The 22,120-nt window shown below is 42.2% G+C and overlaps 1 protein-coding gene across 11 annotated transcripts in view; it reads right to left on the bottom strand.

Annotated features, from left to right (window-relative positions):
- kalrna (kalirin RhoGEF kinase a) overlaps window positions 1-22,120 on the bottom strand; it is a 204,053-nt gene that overhangs the window by 118,642 nt on the left and 63,291 nt on the right. For 10 of the 11 annotated variants that reach the window (XR_009769550.1, XR_009769551.1, XR_009769552.1 and 7 more), the window contains exons 13-17: window positions 21,413-21,544; window positions 14,468-14,590; window positions 2,922-3,113; window positions 1,497-1,666; window positions 236-410 (exon numbers count right to left, since the gene is read on the bottom strand). Coding sequence is in view for 8 of the 11 variants with exons in the window: in XM_061691497.1 (XP_061547481.1) it covers window positions 236-410; window positions 1,497-1,666; window positions 2,922-3,113; window positions 14,468-14,590; window positions 21,413-21,544 (792 nt within the window). In the remaining 3 variants the exon portion in view is untranslated. Of the gene's footprint in view, window positions 1-235; window positions 411-1,496; window positions 1,667-2,921; window positions 3,114-13,475; window positions 13,548-14,467; window positions 14,591-21,412; window positions 21,545-22,120 lie in introns of those variants that run through there. The other variant, XM_061691504.1, reaches the window with a different exon arrangement.

The raw sequence follows: 22,120 nt of genomic DNA, 5'->3' as shown, positions 1-22,120 counted from the left end.
TTTATTAAAACAAATCCCAATTCATTTTTATAATTATTGGAATGTATTAAAATGTGTCATGTGATAAATTTTTGTACTATGCTGCCAAAATGAACTACTGCAGATTTGACATACAGTATCCAAGAAAGGTACAAAACTTAGTACCTTAACACATTTCCACACAACCCAACCCTAACCCTAACCTACACAACCTAAAGTTTGTACATTAATTCAAGAGAAAGGATGGGATGGATACCTCTATGGTGTACTGCTCGAAGACACGTAGCTGGAGGAAGATGTCGAGTTTGATTTTTCGCTCGTGGAACAGCTCTTCCATCTGGCCCTGGGCCTCATCCAACTGCTGCAGCACACCCTGGATGTGAGCAATGGAACTGCAATGCGGCGTCTTGTTAGTGGACATGGCTGCATCTCTGCAGGACAGCGAGACGGACGGAGACATCAAACAAAAAATATGGCATTCTGAAGGCTAATACAGTGAACTATCTACAGTGGTATATTGCGATTCATCATTCACACCCCCTGCTATATCGCAGATTTCTGAGCAATCGTTTTCTTTATGAGATTTTACAGTCTACAGGAAAGTCTGACTTTAGAATTGCAGTGTAGTACCGGATTGTGCCGCAACACACCGGGTGGCATTGAGGTCTTTGGAAGAGAGGCAGCGTAATTGTAACTGTAAGCTCCAGTAATTGTCGTTCCGACAGAGCAGAGATGCCGGTGAGTATTGTTGTATGCTCTGTTTGTATGTGTTGCAGCTCTGTATGCGCTAAAGTACACTGAAAAAAACCATCCCTTGAATTTACTGAATTCGAACATGTACGTTGGTCGGTCGCACATGATTAAAATGTGTTAAAGTAATGTATATTATGTTATTCTTTTATTTAGGAAAAGAAGGGAAAACTATGTCACTTTACTGCATTTTAATCATGTGTGGTGGAAAATGAATTTTTTTCAGTGCAGCAAAGTTTTGAAGGGTTTTATTGTATTGTAACATATATTATTGTAACATCTATGCTCATTTTCATTAGGGTGTTTTTCATTATCTGTTAGCATTAAGCTAGCGGACTTTCATTTGACTTAAATGGTTTGGTTAAACATTTTTGTGTTTCAATACACAATGTTTAAGTCTCTTGTTTTTCGTTAGTTTTACAGTGAACTTCAACTTCAAGAGTGACAAATTAACAGGTTACGCAAGCATGATTTGCCTCTTATTTGGAGAACTGTGTGAGCGAATCTTGTTTTCGTTTCCTTAATTACTGTATCTTTTACGATATTCTATTTCTTGACAGCGAGCGATTGAGAACAGGCACTAAGGAATACTTTGAAAAGTGTGTTTTAATAACTTTAAATGTGTTTCAAGCGTGTGGTATTGGTTGTTGTTTTTTCTTTTTTATATGGTTTCTCTATATGGTGGATTTTCCCCTATTGTAGGTGGGTCTGGAATGTACGATAAACGGGCTCACTGTATGCTATGCTGTATGTATCTATTATATTACCTGAGCTGCTGCATAAGTTCCTCGCCCTCCTTGATGACATTGAGCGTGGCCTCCAGCGTGGCTGTCTGCTGCTGCTGGAACTGCTGGATTAGTGTCTGCACAGAATCTACAGAGTCGCAGCTCACATCATCCAACAGCTGCTTCTGGAGCTCCTCCATCCATGACCACAGCTAGACCAGAATACAAGGCAGAGAGGAACATGCAAATGTTACGTGAATATCTCAGCAGCAAGGAAACCGAGCAAGAGATTTTATTTTCCTCTGGCTGTAAATACCATCATGCAGCACCTGCCAAGGCTTCATCCACCCGACGACTTTTCTATTGTGTTGTAACGTGTAAGTTCCTGGTAAATACGATGTACAAACTGTCCATTGTCAGCGAATGTAGATTATTACAAAGCATTCCCTCCTCGTGTGATTTTCATTTTTAATTCTAATCCTGCACTGAAAAAAAATATTAATGACGTCATCAGTGACTAGTCCATGTCGACTCGACATTCATCACATGAGTGTTGACTTAAAAATATGGGAAGTCACAACAGCCACACACTTGGTCTGTAAACATCTCAGCTTCTGGCTAGCAGACGCCATGGCTAGGAATAGGTTAAAAAAAACAACGTGCAGTACAAATTCAACTTCCATCAGCATTTAAACGGTACAGGCTCGTCAGATGCAGCTAAAGCAATTAAAAAAAAGCCCTTATGATTGTTTTGTTTATTCTTATAGAATAATAATTCATACTGTTCTAACTATTACTGTTGCACTGGTCTCCATCCTTCATTTCACAAAAAGAAGACACACTATTGATGTTGGACTCCCTAAAAAGAAAAGCTAACCTTAGCTAAAAGTTAAGATGTTGATGTTTAATTTAAAGGTCATTAAATCGCTACCTTGTTACACATGAGTGCCTTCTCTGCCGACAAGTTAGAGAAATGCCTTTCAGGGTGGATGGAGGGTTCCTTGTGTCTCAGAGTGTGTGTGTATGCCTGTGTGTGTGTGTGTGCCTGCGCAACTATGCCCAAGCCGGCGGGAGGAGCAAATAGCAAACTGCTGAGCTGCTGCAGAGTGCAGACTCCACTTCCTCATAAAGAAACAAGATGCAAGAAGCATCATTTGGGACTATTCACTACTACTCGCTTTTAGCGGTGTGCTAATCAGTTTGCTCCAAGCATCAGCATGCGCAAGCACACGATAGCACATATTACCATTAGCATGCCTGAGTATTAGCACACATTAACACACGTTAGCAGACCGATCTTGAAATTGGGGAGTTGGAGAAGAACAAAAATCCACCCAAATGCAAAAGGGTAAACCACTTAATATCCAAGTGGAGCAAAGAGGTCCCCTCTTTGAATGTCATGGCTCCGTACGCAATGAACAACAGCCACAGCAGCCACTGAGTGGGTGCAAATGTATTGTTTCTCACCTCTTTGGTGTGCGTGTGGAAGGACACGGACATGTCAAGCAGCAGCTTCCTGTGCTCAACGCGGCGTACAAAGTCTTGTATTCGAACCTCCAGGTGGCGCGCCGCCTTGTAGATCTCCTCCGGGTCGCACTCGCCCGTCTGGGCCAGCTGCTCGGCCGCCTCCAGCAGCTTGTCTGCATTAGTATATGTGTTCTGGAAGGGAAACATAAAATAATTTCTTTGATTGACGTTTATTTTGCAAAAGATGTTGCATTTTAGGGACCTCTCTCCATCCATCCATCCATTTTCTGAGGCGCTTATCCTCACTTGGGTCGCGGGAGTGCTGGAGCCTATCCCAGCTATCTTCGGGCAGGAGGCGGGGTACACCCTGGTTGCCAGCCAATCGCAGGGCACACATAAACTAACAACCATTCGCACTCACATTCACGCCTACGGGCAATTTAGAGTATTCAATCAACCTACCACGCATGTTTTGGGGATCTGGGAGGAAACCGGAGTACCCAGAGAAAACCCACACAGGCACGGGGAGAACATGCAAACTCCACACAAGCGAGGCCGGGGATTGAACCCCAGTCCACAGAACTGCGAGGCAGACGCTCTAACCAGTCGACCACCGTGCCGCGGGACCTCTCTCTTTAACCTAAAATCAACAACATGCTGCCTTAACACTCTACCTACAATTTTCTTTAAGTGTTTTTAATTACATTGCATTAGATGTAGTGCAGATAATAAATAATGATCAGTCAGTGCAGTTTCCTCATGCCTTGAAAACCATTTGTGATCAAACTTCTTAAAAAAATTATTTGGATGCCTGCGATTGGCTAGTAACCAGTCCAGGCTGTACCCCGCCTCTCGCCCGCAGTTAGCTGGTATAGGCTCCAGGATACCCGCGACCCTAGTGAGGAAAAGCGGTGTAGAAAATGGATGGCTGGAATCTGGATGGTACAGTAATAAGTAATTACAGACCCATATAAAATCTTCCATTTCTGGAAAAGATCACTGAAAAAGTTGTCTTTCAACAGAATCATGCCTTTCTGGTTCAAATCCATCTCATTATTGAATTTCAGTCTGGTTTGCGACCACACATCACCGAGACTGCACTTATTAAATTGTTAAATGGCATCCATTTGAACAATGATGTATCTACAATCAACGTCCTGCTATTACTGGACATTTGATACAGTTGATCACATCATACTGCTTGATAGACTGGAAAAGTGGTTAAGACTTACTAGCACTTCATTCAATTGGTTCAAATCTTACTTACAAGATAGTGACTACTTTGTCTCAATTGGTAGTCAGAGCAAACAAAGATCACATGCGGTGTTCCTCAGGGGTCCATTCTTGGGCCTCTTCTATTCAATATCTACATGTTACCCCTTGCACTGATAATAGAACATCAGCATCTCTTATGCATATGGATACACAACTTTATATTTCAATGTCATCACATGACTACAGTCCTTGACATGCTCTCAGTAGGTGCATCCATCAAATCAAATTGATGTGTCAAAGTTTTCTCCAGCTCAATGCAGACAAGACTGAAGGAATTGTTTTTGACCCGAAAAATGAAAGATTAAAGATTACGCCTCACCTTAATTCCCTGTCACTAAAAGTTACAAATCAAGCCAGAAACCTCGGTTTCATTATTGACTCAGACCTCAATTGTAACAACCACCTGAAAGGAGTTACTAAATCTGCATATTACCACCTAAAAAAACATTGCTAGAATAAAGGGTTCCATGCCCAGGGCACATATAAACAAACAACCAGTCACACTCACATTCACATCTACGGGTAATTTAGAGTCTTCAATTTAAGGTTCTGTGTAACCGTCTAGATGGCACTGCGTCTTTTAGCAGTTTGCTTTTTCAGCATCCTTTCAAATAGGAAGTGAGACCTAGAAAATTTCATCGTCACATAAGGACACATTTTGGCGGAATTTACCAAAGTAAGACTTTTTTTTGACATATTATCCTTTCAGATGTGTTATTGAACAGAATTATGAAATTTAAAGCAACAAAAATAAGTCTTCTAAGGGTCAAATATTTTTTTAAAAAACATGCTCTACCAAATGGTTGAAATGTCATTTTATGGTAAAGGTAGAGACGCAAGCGAATGTGGGGACACTTGTTTCGATTCTATGGATGAGAAGGACGTTGCCTCAATGAGCTCACCCTCTAAACCAGTGATTTCTAACCTTTCTGGAGCCAAGGCAAATATTTTACAACTGAAAAATCTCACGGCACACCAACAAACAAAAATGTCACAAAAAGTGGCTACATCAATTACTGTATGTACTTCCTGCCATCTAATAGAATACCATTTATGTGTTCTGTCTGTCACTATGCCTCACTGGCATAAATAGAGGAACAAAGATACATTATTTCTTGTAAATAAATACTTTTTTGAGCAACTAAATAAAGTTTTCTAATTTTCCCACGGCACACCTGAAGAGCGCTCACGGCACACTAATGTGCCCTAGCACACTGGTTGGGAATCAGTGCTCTAAACCACCGTCCAAAAAGAGGAGAAAGCTGAAAATCTCCCTCAAAACAGTTTCTTTGGGAGCGCTAGGGGATAAACCTGACCCTAACTCACCCCCAGGTGCAAAGAAAGGCACAAGAACACTGTGGCGGTATGAAGACATTGAGGCATTCCAGATTCCAGGACGTCAGCAAATAGGTCAACAGTTTAAGAACGTTTCTCAATGTACAATTGCAAGGAATTCAGGGATTTCATCATCTATGGTCCATGATCCCGCTATGGTCAAAATATTCAAAGCATCTGGAGAAATCTCTGCAGGTAAGCGGCAAGGCCAAAAACCAACATTAGAGGCCTTCGATCCCTCAGCCAGCACTGTATTAAAAACCGGCATCATTCTGTAAAGGATATTGCCACGTGGGCTCAGGAACACTTCAGAAAATAAGTCAGTTTACAAAGTTCATCGCTACATCTACCAATGCAAGTTAAATCTCTACTAATCTCTAATAGTAGAGCACAGAGTCCAAAGCAAACATGGTGAAGCAGCATTTAGCTATTATGCTGCACACAAATGGAATAAGTTGCCAACAGAAGTGACGTCAACCCCAAAGTGTGCATGTTTTTAAGTCCAGGTTAATAACTCCCCCCCATGCTTTTTAGAGCATTTCCACTTTGAAATGATATTTCTTGCACTGTACGCTGTTTTAATTGTATTTTAATTTTTTTCTCTTTGTTTTAAATGTTTAGAAGCAGTTTTTTTTATTTGTTTTTAAATGCTTTTAATCATGGAAAGCACATTGCGTTACCTTCTGTATGAAATGCGCTAAAAACATAAATTTGCTTTGCTTTGCTTTTCTTAACATGCAAAGCAAAAGCCGTATGTCAACAACACCCAGAAACGCCGCCGGCTTCTCTGGGCCCAAGCTCATCTGTGATGGTGTGACACAAAGTGGAAAAGTGAGCTGTGGTCTGACGAATACAGATTTCATATTGTTTTTGGAAATCATGGATGATGTGTCCTCCTCAAAGAGGAAAAGGACCATCCATATTGTTATCAGCACAAAGCCAGCATCTGTGATGGCATGGGAGTGTGTTTGTGTCCATGGCATGTGTAACTTGCACATCTATGAAGGCACCATTAATGCTGAAAGAAAGGCACATAGAAGCCATCCAGGCAGTCTTTTTCAGGGACATCCCTGCTTATTTCAGCAAGACAACGACAAAGCCACATTCTGCACGTGTTACAACAGCGTGGCTTTTTAGTAAAAGAGTGTGAGTACTGGCATGGCCTGCCAGGAGTCCAGACCTGTCTTCCATTGAAAATATTGTGCATTATAAAGTGCAAAATTCAACAACGGACACCCCTGACTGCTGAGCAATTGAAGTTGTACATCAAGCAGGAATGGGAAAGAATTCCACCTACTAAGTTTCACCAATTAGAGTCCTCAGCTCCCAAAGTCTTATTGAGTGTTGTGAAAAGGAAATTGGGGTTTGTAAATTTACAGTTAATATTTGCATTATTTATGTATAATGGTTTGCTTATATATTGTCACTGCCAGGTGTTGACACTGACGTAGATGCACTATGTAAGTGCAATTTGTGATCTGCAGTGAAAGCAGGAAGCAGGTGGAGAAACAGTTAGAAAGGTGGAGACATGAACTGGAAAGAAGAGGAATGAAGATTAGCCGAACTAAGACAGAAGATATGTGCATGAATGAGAGGGGTGGTGGGGGAAGAGTGAGGCGACAGGGAGAAGAGATAGCAAGGGTGGAGGACTTTAAATACTTGGGGTCAACCATCCAGAGCAATGGTGAGTGTGGTCAGGAAGTGAAGAAAAGGGTCCAAGCAGGTTGGAACGGGTGGAGGAAGGTGTCAGGTGTGTTATGTGACAGAAGAGTCTCTGCTAGGATGAAGGGCAAAGTTTATAAAACAGTGGTGAGGTGTACATGGAAAACTGACAATCAAGAAAATTGATAAAGGCATTGAATCGTAATTGGGGACTTAGACCTGCAGTGTAAATCCGGCCTGATCTTTATGCAGTGTATTTCACATAGAGATCTTGGCTTTTTAAACAGATCCCAAGTGGAATACTGCCAGGATATTTCAATGGCATTCAACACAACAGGGTGGAATAAGTGTTTCACACCCCCTTCTCATTGTTTACTGTTGAAACATGAAATAAGAATATATAATCAATAACGCAAAAAATATTGTCTCATCACATTTGATGTGGTTTAATGGGCTTTACTGCTAAACACTGCTGACAGGGATGTCATGGTAAAAATAATACAAGAAATGTTAAATCTTGAATCTTATTGAAAATAAAGAACAAAACCCCAAAAAAGGAGAGCATGAAATAATAGCTAAAGAAAAGTGATTTTAAAAAAAATAAACTAACACTTCCATGATGTGGTTTAATGAGATTTACTGTTAATGCACACACACACACACACACACACATTATAAGAACAATGTATATCGGATCTATCCATCCATCCATCCATCCATCCATTTTCTGAGCCGCTTCTCCTCACTAGGGTCACGGGCGTATCCCAGCTGTCATCGGGCAGGAGGCGGGGTACGCCCTGAACTGGTTGCCAGCCAATCGCAGGGCACATACAAACAGACAACCATTCACACTCACAGTCACACCTACGGGCAATTTAGAGTCTCCAATTTATGCATGTTTTTGGGATGTGGGAGGAAACCAGAGTGCCCGGAGAAAACCCACGCAGGCACGGGGAGAACATGCAAACTCCACACAGGCGGGGCCGGGGATTGAACCCTGGTCCTCAGAACTGTGAGGCTGACGCTCTAACCAGTCGGCCACCGTGCCGCCTATATCGGATCTAGTTATATGAAATGTTAATTCCTGTTTGTGAAGCTCAATATTTCTCCCTCTATGTGCCTAAAAAGGGATTGAACTTTGACTGAAGGTTAAATCTCTTATGATCCAAATAAATCAGATTGTGGTTCTGTTTTGTTATGTATGAATAATCACAGCTGCCATACTTCCTCTTCTTCTTAGACACACATCAGGTCTCGGACTCTTCAGATGGGATGAGACGAGTTATCGTCTGGATATTCCCTCATGTACGGGAAGGATTAGTCAGAAGATAAAGATTATAATTTACAGGAGATTAATACTTTGTGCTGCATGACTGACTGCTTTAGTACGGGGTTGAGGGATTATTGCAGATTTATAGTCATCCGTGTCAAGTGAATAAAAAAGCCCCCAAAAAGTGATGGCCAGAGACAGAAAGGTCGTCATGACAACAGATACAAATAAATCTCACATTAAACGCAGTAAAATGTCATTGATGACTCAAACTGAAAACATTCATGTGTTTTTTCGACATTGGTGTTTAGCATGTTGCTAAGTGGATGACTTTTGCAGCAATATGTGACATTCATGCTCATTAGACAACTTGTTTGTTGTTTCATTGTCCCAGTTAATGGTGATGCATAGCATACGGTGATAGTTAATATGAACCCTTACATACTGTTCATTTTCCATGTACACAGTATGTTTCGGGTCACTTTGGACCAGGCCAAGATATTTCCAGAATATATTAATAGTCTGATATTGATAAATGGGTGATTAATCCTTCATCAATGTTTTAGAGAAAAGGGAAAGTGTATTTTAATAATTTTCATTTGGTACATTTTTTGGCAGGTACTTGTTTTTGCAGGTTGCAGATTTTGCCAAGACACTATCTGACTTCTATATGACTTTTGTTCCTTATGTTTAGTACCGTAATGTCTCGTGTATAATGCACATTTTTTTCCCCCAAAAAATGTCAAACGTCAATATTGCGCATTATACAGCTGTATAAGGGGAAATTAAATTAAATGAAACTTTCACATTTTATAAATGTATGCCGCCATCTAGAGATGAAAAAGCTATACACTTTAATTGCAATATGCCACCGCCACCGAGAGGTTATGAGAAAGGTGTACACTTTCATTCTAATATGCCACCACCGCCTAGAGGTTATGAAAAAGGTGTAGCCTACACTTTCATTCCAATATGACAGGGGTATGAATGACTGTATGCATACAGTTGTGCTCATAAATGTACACACTGGCAGAATTTGTGAAATATTGTTTTTTTAAGTATGACTTCTGACTGAACAACAACCATCATTAATGTATTTATGGTTATGTTTTGTTGAATGATAATGCTTTTCTGAAATGCTTGACAGTTTGATTTGAATCCCATCCACCCATCCATCCATTTTCTGTACCGCTTATCCTCACTAGGCACTGCTCATCACCTGTCCAATACAGTCCCAACAATGAAGCACGGTGGTGGTAGCTTCATGCTGTGGGTGTGTTTTTGAGCTGCAGGGACAGGACGACTGGTTGCAATCGAAGGAAAGATGAATGCAGCCAAGTACAGGGATATCCTGGACAAAAACCTTCTCCAGAGTGGTCAGGGCAGAAGGTTCGCCTTCCAACAAGACAATGACCCTAAGCACACAGCTAAAATAACGAAGGAGTGGCTTCAGAACAACTCTGTGACTGTTCTTAAATGGCCCAGCCAGAGCCCTGACTTAAACCCAATTAAGCACCTCTGGAGAGACCTGAAAACGGCTGTCCACCAACGTTTACCATCCAACCTGACAGAACTGGAGAGGATCTGCAAGGAGAAATGGCAGAGGATCCCCAAATCCAGGTGTGAAAAACTAGTTGCATCATTCCCCAAAAGACTCTATGGCTGTATTAGCTCAAAAGGGTGCTTCTACTAAATACTGAGTAAAGGGTCGGAATACTTGTGGCTGTGTGATATTTCAGTTTTTCTTTTTGAATAAATCCGTAAAAATTTCAACAATTCACTTTTTTCCGTCAATATGGGGTGGTGTGTCGATTAATGAGGGAAAAAAATTAGCTTAAATTATTTCAGCAAATGGCTGACTACTTTCCGTACCCACGTATACACATACGCAGTATATATACTCCATCCATCCATTTTCCATACCGATTTATCCTCACAAGGGTCGCGGGCGTGCTGGAGCCTACCCAAGCCATCTTTGGGCGAGAGGCGGGGTACACCCTGAACTGGTCGCCAGCCAATCGCAGGGCACATATAAACAAACAAACATCCGCGCACACATTCACACCTAAGGATAATTGAGAGTCTTCAATCAACCCACCATGCATGTTTTGGGGATGTGAGAGGAAACCGGAGTACCCGGAGCAAACCCACGCAGGCATGGGGAGAACATGCAAACTCCCCAGTCCTCAGAACTGTGAGGCAGATGTGCTAACCAGCCGCCCCGCCTGTGTGGAGTTTGCATGTTCTCCCCGTGCCTGCGTGGGTTTTCTCCGGGCACTCTGGTTTCCTGCCACATCCCAAAAACATGCATTAATTGGAGACTCTAAATTGCCCGTAGGCATGACTGTGAGTGCCAATGGTTGTTCGTTTCTATGTGCCCTGCTATTGGCTGGCAACCAGTTCAGGGTGTACCCCGCGTCCTGCCCGATGACAGCTGGGATAGGCTCCAGCACGCCCGTGACCCTAGTGAGGAGAAAAGGCTCAGAAAATGGATGGATGGATGGCTATATAGACCTGAGTAGCAAAACTTTGAAGTATTTTCTAAAGCTGACTGGAAGCCAATGTAAACTTTAGAAATGGAGTAAAATGTTTTGACCTCTTTGTTCTGGTCAGAACCCGAGCTGCAGCATTCTGAATGAGTTGCAGCTGTTTAAAGCTCTTTCGACGAGTCCAGTCTGAAGACCATTACAATAGTAAAGTCTACTTGTGATAAAAGCATGGATGAGCTTCTCCTGGTCTATTTGGCACATACAAGCCTTCGCTATGGATATGTTCTTCAGCTCGTAGTTGTTTGTCACGCCTTGTTGGGAGAATATGACCGTCTCGCTCCCTGCCTGTTTCCGGGATCCACTAGCAAGTTCAGAGAAATCACATTTGGCTGGGAGCGTATCTGCCACCTCAGCAGCAACTGTTCTGGATGTGTAACAGCGGTGATCCACGGAGGCTAAGCTCTCCATCACAAAGGCTCACCTTTGCCAAGCCGCATGTTTGAACAAAAGAAAGAGGAGGAGGGAGGGGGGGGGGGGGTAGCAGCACGGCCGAGCCGAGGTCAAAAAAACATATTCAGACACAAAAGAGAGGTAGAAGAGGCGGGTGTCTGAGGTTAAATACCCCGGATGCGTGTCTAAGAGAGGGTTATGAGTGTGTCTAAGAGAAGGTTGGAGAAGACCACACCCATCGGCTTGAATTTCAGTCTGCAATTTAGCCATAAGAATGGTGTAAAAATCATATCTTAATATAAAATACTCCCAACTTTGTACTCTCAGTCATAGTCAAGCATATAGAATGATTGTTTAAATTTTAGTCTTGACAAATCAACTGTTTATGGTTCAATCACATTTTTTGCTGTTTGGGCTTCAAATCAAGACAATCAGTTCTCAAAGTCTCGCAGCTGTTGACACACTGACACAGACATCAAGGCATGCATTTGGACTATTTCTTCAGAGTTAGTGAAATATCAAAATGGACATTTTATCTTCAGTTAAAAACAACCATTCCGGGTTGCGCTACTCTCAAACACCAGTGGGTGGCGCCTTGGGTGCATGTTTGAATATTAAGCAAATAGTTCATTGCTGTATTTGCGTTCTGTTGTCGATCTGCCCAGCTTGGTCTTCTCGGAGAAAGGATCCCACCTTTTGGTCGCTATCTTCAAAAGAAGGAATGGAGTCTTTCTGAAAACGGGAATCCAGATTTGATGGGAAGCAGCCAATTAGGTTAAAGTCCAGTAGGCATCTTCTAGTGGTTGTCTCGCACAGCAGGGCCGCTTGGAAGAAAGCAGTTTATCAAGTTGTGGGGGAGTCACTGTGACACTTCAGGTTGCAGGGAGCATGTCCTCTACAATGGTTTCAGCTGTGTCACAGTTTTTTCTTCAGCTTTTTGGTCATCTGTATCAAATTCTGGCATGGTAATAGAGTAATTTCTGGAAGGTTGTAGATGTATCATTTTTTCATTTTGCTGATTTGTGCTGATACTTGAGCTAATGGATTTTATTTTTTCACTAAAATAGCAAACAAATTCATTGCATTTATCTGTTGTGTCAAGTTCGGGCGCCAGTACAGTGTACACAAACTTGTGTAAAAAATGACATCTTAACTATTTTCATTTTTGTGTATTTTTGCACACCTTAGGAAAAGTCATAAAATTTCAAGGTGAAAGAATATCGATATGATGCAGAATGCGGCTTCTGCTTCTTGCATCGTGCGCCTGCCGGTCTTCGTCGCTTTCCGGCGCTGTGACGTCACACAAGCCAAACATCCTGTTCATTCGACGTTGTGTGCTATTGTTCCATGCTGTTGTTCCCGTCCTTGTATATTTGTTGTTGTATGATTTAACGATGTCACGATAGTTTAGGCAGCGTTAAGAGGTTTTTTGTTGTTTTTTTTTACTTTCCAAGTGAAGAAGAAATACGTGACCAGTAGACAGTGAAAGTCACTCGACGGGAAGAAGCGTGGTAAGCTACGGGTGCCTAAGCAAGCATTCCAAACTCTGTGCCGATCACTTCGAACCGGCGTGTTTTGAGAAAGCATTGGATGCACAGGTGTAGGCAAAGGCTGAAACCAGCTGCGGTGCTAACTATTTTTCCTATTGCCATCGGGACTTCAACCGGGAGCAAGAGAACTAAATCTCGCAGCTGACACGATGCACTAGCGAAGCGGCGCAGACACGAGGTGAGCATTTCCTTATATATACCTACGACTCAATTATGGTTATTATGCACTGGGCAGTAGGAAAGAAAGACCCACACAGTACTTTTCAGTACTGTCGTCTGTACGTTTGCCTCTATGACAAGCCAACAGACACACGGCAAAGACGTGTGCAGCGTGTTATAACGCAACTCGAGCGAGGTGCACACAATATATAGGAATACTGCATCCTATGTAAAAGCTTGTGCCGTGTCACTGAAACATATATGAATATATAATACATATAGTCATGCTCAAAAATATTGGCACCCCTGGGGTGCCATTATTTCAAAAGCCATGAGTGTATAAGAAGACATGCTTTTGACATACCGTCACATCGAGCCAGTGGCCACTCTCTTTTTCTGTTGTACAGCTGCTATTTGCCTGCTCATCGTCGTCACTGACAGGTTCCGACCTCCTGATCGGCTCAAATATGTACGCTTTGACGATGCCAAGTTCAGTTGGGTGCTCCTGTCCGTCGAAATCCTTCTCCTCCACATATTCCAACACATTGCTCGCCATTGCGTATAGAGTGTAGCGAGCTGTGTTTGGGAATTGCAACGTCACTTCTAGTAGCCCTTGCGGTGGATAGACTAACCGCACCTCGGTGTCTTGAGCTTCGGGTATGTTGGGGGAGGACTCAATATGCGTCATAAAAACCTAATTTTTAGCTAACCGATGGTTGAAAAGTTGCTGGAGGTTACGTGCATGTATTACATAACATATATGCAATGCAAATATGAATTTTAACTGACCTCATAACATACTTGTCATCTGACCTTTAAAATCACATCACTGCACATTCTTTATAGGATTAACACACATGATTCTCAATGGCTAATACGCTGAGCAGTCACTTCATAATAGGTACACCTGCAAAAAAAATCTGCCTCCACAAAAAAGATAAAGCCTAGTTTTAGTTTAATAATTCATTGATTATTACTGCACTGCATTATACTAAGAGCTGTCCATTGATATTTAATAAGATGTACCACCCGTTGTTTTTGCCCCCACATACTCCCCATGCCCCTACACCCCCGTTGACAACTGGATTAATAATGTAATGCTGTACTGCCCAATGTTTTTGGAGTATTATTCACCGGCGAAAATGTACCGTCACCCCCCTCCCCTCCCCCGTTTGATGATCGGCCTGAGAGGGGGCATCTTGAGCCGTCGCTTTGGGCGTCATTCAAGTCAGCACCGCGACTGGAAACAGCTCCAACTGTCATGCAGTACCGTTCAACACAAACCATTTTAAAACTATTTTTTCTTTTACTACATTATTATTTTTGTACTTTACTTTTAAGAGAACAATGTCCAACCTGGGCGACGTCTTCAAAGTCGTCATGCCGTTTCTGCAGGGCTCGAGCTCGATGAAGAGACTTTCCCACTCCAGTGTGCTTGCTGAGGAAAGCTTCGCCATGGTTTTCGATCCAGTCCATCACCTGACAGGCAGAGAAGGAACTCAAAATTTTGAGCACATTTAGGAGAACTAAGCGACTCACTTCTACATGAGGGGCCACCACACAAGCGCAAGCAGATTGTTACCAAAATGGCATAGTGGGTTAATAAAGCACATTTCAAGCATAAAATGTATAGAAAAGACTGTTCGTATTGTAATGTTACCTTGTTACATATGTGCCTTTAACAGGCTGTGTGATGTGTGTCATTGGGTAGCCATCTGTTCAAGTTGAAACAGTATAATTAAAGCAGCTATTTGTTAAGCTGTATGAAGACTCACTTTTTTTTTTTTTTTTTGCATGGTCTAATATTTTTGTTTTCTCTTTATGGATTTGATGTTTTGTTGTTCCTGTTCCTTCTGGCTCTCCTCACCCTTTCTCTGGTGTGTAGGGTAGGGGAGCCTTTTGCCACAGTTTTACCAATAAAATACTTGAAAATTACTAATTTGCAACATTATTATTTATCCATCCATTATCTGAGCCGCTTATCCTTACAAGGATCGCGGGAGCGCTGGAGCCTATCCCAGCTATCATCGGGCAGGAGGCGGATACACCCTGAACTGGTTGCCAGCCAATCGCAGGGCACATATAAACAAACAACCATCACACTCACATTCACACCTACGGGCAATGTAGAGTCTTCAATTAACCTACCATGCATGTTTTTGGGATGTGGGAGGAAACCGCAGTGCCCGGAGAAAACCCACTCAGGCACGCGGAGAACATGCAAACTCCACACGGGTGGGGCCGGGGATTGAACCCCGGTCCTCAGAACTGTGAGGCAGATGCTCTAACCAGACGTCTACCGTGACGCCACATTATTGTTTACTATTATATTATTTTTATATATTATTATTTATTATTAGTTTTAAAAAATTCAAAATGGCTGATGGGGCATGATGCCCCAAGAATTCTTCCTAACAACAAGCAACAATGAATTGCTTTGTACAACCCATTTTTTAAATATTTTAATCAAAAGATTTTAAATGAGAAATACTTTCTCAGAGGGAGAAGCAGCAGCCAAAATATGCCAGCGTATTTTTTTTCTGGTTTAATTGATAGTTTTCAAATTGCACCTTTCATTCTACGACATGTATCTTTCGTTGCTGTCAACGCAAATAGCGAATTGTGTTTTGGAGTGCGAGTCCGAGCCCTATTAGAAATAAATATAAAAACAATAAAAGAGAAAGTAAAGCTATAATCTTTTTTCGTAAACTGTATAAAGCCAAAAGTCACCCACATACTTAAGTGTTTACTGTATGTGTGTCCTGAAGTGCCGTGGCCTGGTGAGTGACGTCAGGAGTTGCAGTCGGTCGGGTTGGCTGTTTACCACGTGATTAGGTCAGTTGTAAGCTTATTCTTCAAGCTTGTTGCACGTGTTTTCATTCTGTATTTGTGTTTAACTGTTTGTCCCATTCTGAAAGTGCATCTGCAACTGTGGCTCACCTTTTTTATTCCCTTCACTCGAGCACCAGCGTATATGCTTGGTCATAATTCTTTTCTTTTTTTTTTTTTTTCTTTTTTTTTCTTTTGTCGTGTTTGGCTGCTAGGTCAAGCAGAATGGAGATTTGTATCCCTTTCATGCCGGAACAGTTTTACTGTGTCACAGTGGAGTGTTTAAGCCACTGCTGTGGTTTCTTAGTATTATAATGGTTATTTATTGAGAATCCGAGTCGATCAGTCGAACAGAACAAGGTTTCTAGAGAGGAGTGAGAAAAAAAGACAACAAAAGAAAACGCACTAACTGTCTACAAGATGAGAAAAGTAAATCCTAATATATCTAGAACAATTACACATTAGATATGAGTGTTGTATGGGGTACACCCTGTGAGGGAAGGACAGGACAAAATAGGACAGGACAAGGATAGGACAGGAAGCATGCAAGACAAGGGTTGTGAACCCGGCTGTACATGTTTGGTGGGAGTGGCTATGTAAAGTACAAACGTCTATAGGACCAGAGTGTGAGTGAGGGGAAACCCAAGCAATTCACATATTCGTGAGTTATTTGTCGCAATAAGTGAGTGGCCTCTCATACAGTGAAAATGTCCCAGGGGTGTGTGGCTGCGGACACATGCAAGTGAATTGACACCGTTTCGCATGCACAATGACTGACAGAAGTGTCCTGTAATTGTTGTGCCTGCACCGCGGAGGCTGAGGACCCCACCCAATCAAATGAGAGGCGGGATCGGGGCCAGGAGTCCACCCAACAGCAGCCCGGCGGACGGGACACGTCCCACACCGTGGGACCCAGGGCGGTCTGCTGGCCCCACCGAGGTGCCACGACAACTGGCCACCCAGAGGCCCTTGGCCCCTCTCCCAAAAATGTTTGCTGCGCGTAGAATGCCGCAGAGATCATCTCTCGTGATTCGTCCATTTTAGTCACATGCTGTGATGATGTAATCAGCGTTACTCCCGGTTCCATATAGCATCTACGCTGCCGCCTTCTCAATTGATTTTGCAGCATAATTAAACGTATCATCTGGTCATCTAGGTTGACCATTGTTGTTGCTTTGTTCCTTGTTATGGAAAGGAAAGGAAAAACGGCTACTGGAAATGGCCAAAAAATACAGAGGGAACTCCATCCTGTGGCGTCCTAGCCAATACCAGCCGTAGCGGCACCCCTGACTTGGAGGAGAACTGAATCACACTTTCAAAACAGCGCACATGGGTTGCGCTCGAGTATAAACTGCGTGCGGGATAGCCTCAGTGACGTCAGCGCGGTTGCCGTCCGCAAGAGTATTAAGAAGCCTTTAGTCGAGGTACGACTGCAATTTGGAAAAGACAAAAGTCAAAGTTTACCCAAGTAAAATGTTGGAAGCAAGGAGCGTAAACGCACATGAACGTGTCAGCAGCTCTTTTTAAAATGATTTGTTTGGGGGAGGACAAGGTCGGTTGAAGGTTGAACGTGCCAAATCAAACTACACACCTTATATGCTCCAGCTACACCTTCACTTGTGCTTTGGCCTTCCTCTCTTGGGGGGAAACATCATCAACTGCTCGGCTCTGATTTATTTGCCGTTGGACGCGTGCTACGCTTTCCAAGTGCGTTCCTCTACGCCACGCATCGCTCACTCAACGGGTGTCTCTGAGGCCTCGTAGCCGCAGGTACGTGACGGCTATTTTTGGCAAAACTGTGTTCTCCACAGAATTTACTGCCTCCACCGATGTGATCTCTTCTTCGTTCGGTGTTTCGCTCGTGTCCCTCTCCCGTCTGAATCCACATAAGCAGCCTTCATATGTGGATAGGAATTCTCAACCCCTTCCTACACACATAATGTACAACCCCAATTCCAATGAAGTTGGGACGTTGTGTTAAACATAAATAAAAACAGAATACAATGATTTGCAAATCATGTTCACCCTATATTTGATTGAATACACTGCAAAGACAAGATATTTAATGTTCAAACTGATAAACTTTATTGTTTTTAGCAAATAATCATAAACTTAGAATTTTATGGCTGCAACACGTTCCAAAAAAGCTGGGACAGGGTCATGTTTACCACTGTGTAACATCACCTTTTCTTTTAACAACATTCAATAAGCGTTTGGGAACTGAGGACACTAATTGTTGAAGCTTTGTAGGTGGAATTCTTTCCCATTCTTGCTTGTACAGCTTGAGCTGTTCAACAGTCCGGGCTGTCCGTTATTGTATTTTACGCTTCCCACATCCCAAAAACATGCATTAATTGGAGACTCTAAATTGCCCGTAGGCATGACTGTGACTGAGAATGGTTGTTTGTTTCTATGTGCCCTGCGATTGGCTGGCAACCAGTTCAGGGTGTACCCCGCCTCCTGCCCGATGACAGCTGGGATAGGCTTCAGCACGCCCGCGACCCTAGTGAGGAGAAGCGGCTCAGAAAATGGATGGATGGATAATGCGCCACACATTTTCAATGGGAGACAGGTCTGGACTGCAGGCAGGTCAGTCTAGTACCCGCACTCTTTTACTACGAAGCCACGCTGTTGTAACACGTGCAGAATGTGGTGTGGCATTGTCTTGCTAAAATAAGCAGGGGCGTCCATGAAAAAGACATTGCTTGGATGGCAGCATAATTTTCTCCAAAACCTGTATGTACCTTTCAGCATTAATGGTACCGTCACAGATGTGTAAGTTACCCATGCCATTGGTACTAACACAGCCCCTTACCATCACAGATGCTGGCTTTTGAACCTTGCGTCCATAACAGTCCGGATGGTTCTTTTCCTCTTTGGCCCGGAGGACCCGACATCCACAATTTCCAAAAATAATTTGAAATGTGGACTCGTCGGACCACAGAACACCTTTCCACTTTGCATCACTCCATCTTAGATGAGCTTGGGCCCACAGAAGCCGGCGGCGTTTCTGGGTGTTGTTGGTAAAGGGCTTTTGCTTTGCATAGTAGAGTTTCAAGTTGCACTTACGGATGTAGCACTGAACTATTTACTGACATTAGTTTTCTTAAGTGTTACAAAGCTCATGTGGTGATATCCTTTACACATTGGTTTTTGATGCAGTGCCGCCTGAGGGATCGAAGGTCACGGGCATTCAATGTTGGTTTTCGGCCTTGCCGCTTACATGCAGTGATTTCTCCAGATTCTCTGAACCTTTTGATGATATTATGGACCGTAGATGATGAAATCCCTAAATTCCTTGCAATTGTACGTTGAGGAAAATTGTCCTAAAACTGTTCGACTATTTTCTCACGCCCTTGTTCACAAAGAGGTGAACCTCGCCCCATCTTTGCTTGTGAATGAGTGAGCAATTCAGGGAAGCTCCTTTTATACCCAATCATGGCACTCACCTGTTCCCAATTAGCCTGTTCACCTGTGGGATGTACCAAACAGGTGTTTGATGAGCATTCCTCAACTTCCTCAGTCTTTTTTGCCACCTGTCCCAGCTTTTTTAGAATGTGTTGCAGCCATAAAATTCTAAATTAATGATTGTTTGCTAAAAACAATAAAGTTTATCAGTTTGAACATTAAATATCTTGTCTTTGTACTGTAGTCAATTAAATATAGGTTGAAAATATTTTCAAGTCATTGTATTCTGTATTTATTTATGTTTAACACAACGTCCCAACTTCATTGGAATTGGGGTTGTATATCTCAAGGCTATTAATGGTGCTGGTGTTGGTTTCTCACTAAGTTACAAGAGTGTGAGCATTGTGTGCTGAAAGCAGTCACATTATCAGTTTATTTACATGTATTACCTCTACCAAAAAGCTTTGTGCATCACTAAGTAGCATTATTGCAAAACTACTGTAGTGTGCCAATTTTGCAACAGCGTAGCCCGAGACTAACCTTAATAAACTCGAGAGAACATGTGGTTTAACATCAACAAAAATGCATCTTTGGCACAAATGTCAACTTGTAACTGGGGAAGAATCTCATGGCTTTTATGGAACTTGATTGGAAACCGGTCAGAAAAAAAAAGCATTTTGGGTTTTCAATCAAGTTTAATAAAAGTTAGATGTAGTGAGATTTATCCCCAGCAACATGGGACGTGAAGAGAGAATGAACTGTGAAATTATTTCCCCATTTGCATTCTGACTTGATAAATGAATGGACCTAAAACCTTTTCCTGAGGAACTCCTCTCAAAATTGTGTCTGATTGTTTGTTTGGATGTCACTGAAAATGTATGATATACAAATTCCACCAACAAAAAAAGTCTTAAGTAATGAAATATGGACTTGTTAGCCTGCTTTTCTGCTATAGCAGTTTCCAGTCGTTCTAGATTTTAGAGTGCGTCTGTGAGACTTTTTTGCTGACTTGGGAGGTCACTGGCACTGCTGCAAGACCTATTTTGACTTGCAACAAAGATGAAGAGAGTTTACGTTTTTTAGAAAACAAATGGACCACTAACATTTCCCTGAAGAAATCCACTCAAAACGGTCTGACTCGTTACTTTGGATGATTTTAGAGGGGCCTGCCCCAAACTGTTCCCAAAAAGTTGGAAGAAGATTATTGTTCACAATGTTTTTATGAAGATTATTTTTAAAACAAGCTGTACATTTTTGTTTTACATACAAAAAAACTGTGTATTGGATCCGTTCAAACTGATTTGTATTCGCCCGTTTTCAGGAAAAAAATGTTTTTACGGTATGATGTCACAGTGTAGGTTGCTTTTGTAAATGAATAATACTTTTTTACTATACTATTTTATTTAGCTTTTGTCTATTGTTGTGACTTGTGTGGTGCACAGGAGTCACTCCCCAAGCCTAATTCAGCATTCTTGTTCATTGTACCTTTTCAAGAAATGCCTTTTTTCTCGTATCTGGTTGGCTAGAATAGATTTATAGTTGTTGGCTATAGCACCACCCATTGCTTTGGCATGCACTTAACAGCCTGTTAGTACATTCTGCAGTGGATTGAAATTTTTGGACCTTGGAGAGGGAGGAAATACTTGTGTTCGTGAGGGAAGTGAAGGGAAACCTCTGACTGATTAATCAAATTTATTGAGAAATTAGTCCCAGTAATTTAGTCCATATATTTGTGCATCCTTTGATAGTGGCCTATTCTTTATGGTGGTTTTAAATCTCGATGCTTCATTTATCTGCCGAAGCGTCAACGGCAGTGCCAGCGGAGCTAACATCCACTCGGATCTGATACGTTTTCCTGGTTTTGGGAAGCTGACGGATAAAGAGAGCTGATGGGAAACACATGTCGCCACAGGATGACACACTCCACTGTGGCTTCAAGAAATATGCTCCCATTTTTGTTTTGTATTATTTACACTTACTAAGTACATACGTGTGTCTGTGTGTGTGTGTGTGCGAGACTGCGTGTGTGTGTGTCTGTGTGTGTGTGTGTGCGCGTGTGTATACCTGCTGGACATCCTGCTGGAACACACACAGCTGCAGTCTTTGGTGCAGTCGGACCTTTCGGTGCTGCCAAATGTTCTCCAGACGGCGCTGATGGTGGAGCACTTCATGGACAACATCAAGTATACAATGAACCTAAATATAAAAAATATAGCATATATTTAGTTTTACAGGATGATAAATCAATGAATTAATATATCAATAATTTGGGTTTAAGACAAGTATTTTCTTTTTTAAATTGTATTTTCTTTTCAAACGTAGTTTTTGGGTCATGTTTTCTTTAATTGCCCTGTAAATCATGCATTACCGTATTTTCACGACCATAAAGCGCACTTAAAAGTCTTAAATGTATCCAAAATGGACGGGGCGCTTAGACACGCTTATGCGCGCTTAGACACGCTTACGAAGCACAGTTTAAACTGCAAGCTATCAGTTACACGGAGGAACATGGGAGCAGCCGCGAGAGAATTCAAGATCAACAAATCCATGGTTCGTAAGTGGAGGAAGCAGGAAAATGCCGGCATCATTGCTGAACAGGCCCCCGGCAATGAGACTGAGTCCGACAATGACGAGAGGGAACCTGGCGTGTTTGATGGAGAACTTGCCCAGCTGTTCATTTCGGATACAGAAGATGAGGACTTTGATGGATTTGTGGATGAGAATTGATCAAAAAATAACCTGAGTACATTGTTAAATACTTCAATAAAGTAC

Source organism: Phycodurus eques, chromosome 12, assembly GCF_024500275.1.
Source record: "Phycodurus eques isolate BA_2022a chromosome 12, UOR_Pequ_1.1, whole genome shotgun sequence".
In the NCBI taxonomy this organism is placed as follows: Eukaryota; Metazoa; Chordata; class Actinopteri; order Syngnathiformes; family Syngnathidae; genus Phycodurus; species Phycodurus eques.
This window is presented reverse-complemented; position numbering and strand designations above follow the sequence as displayed.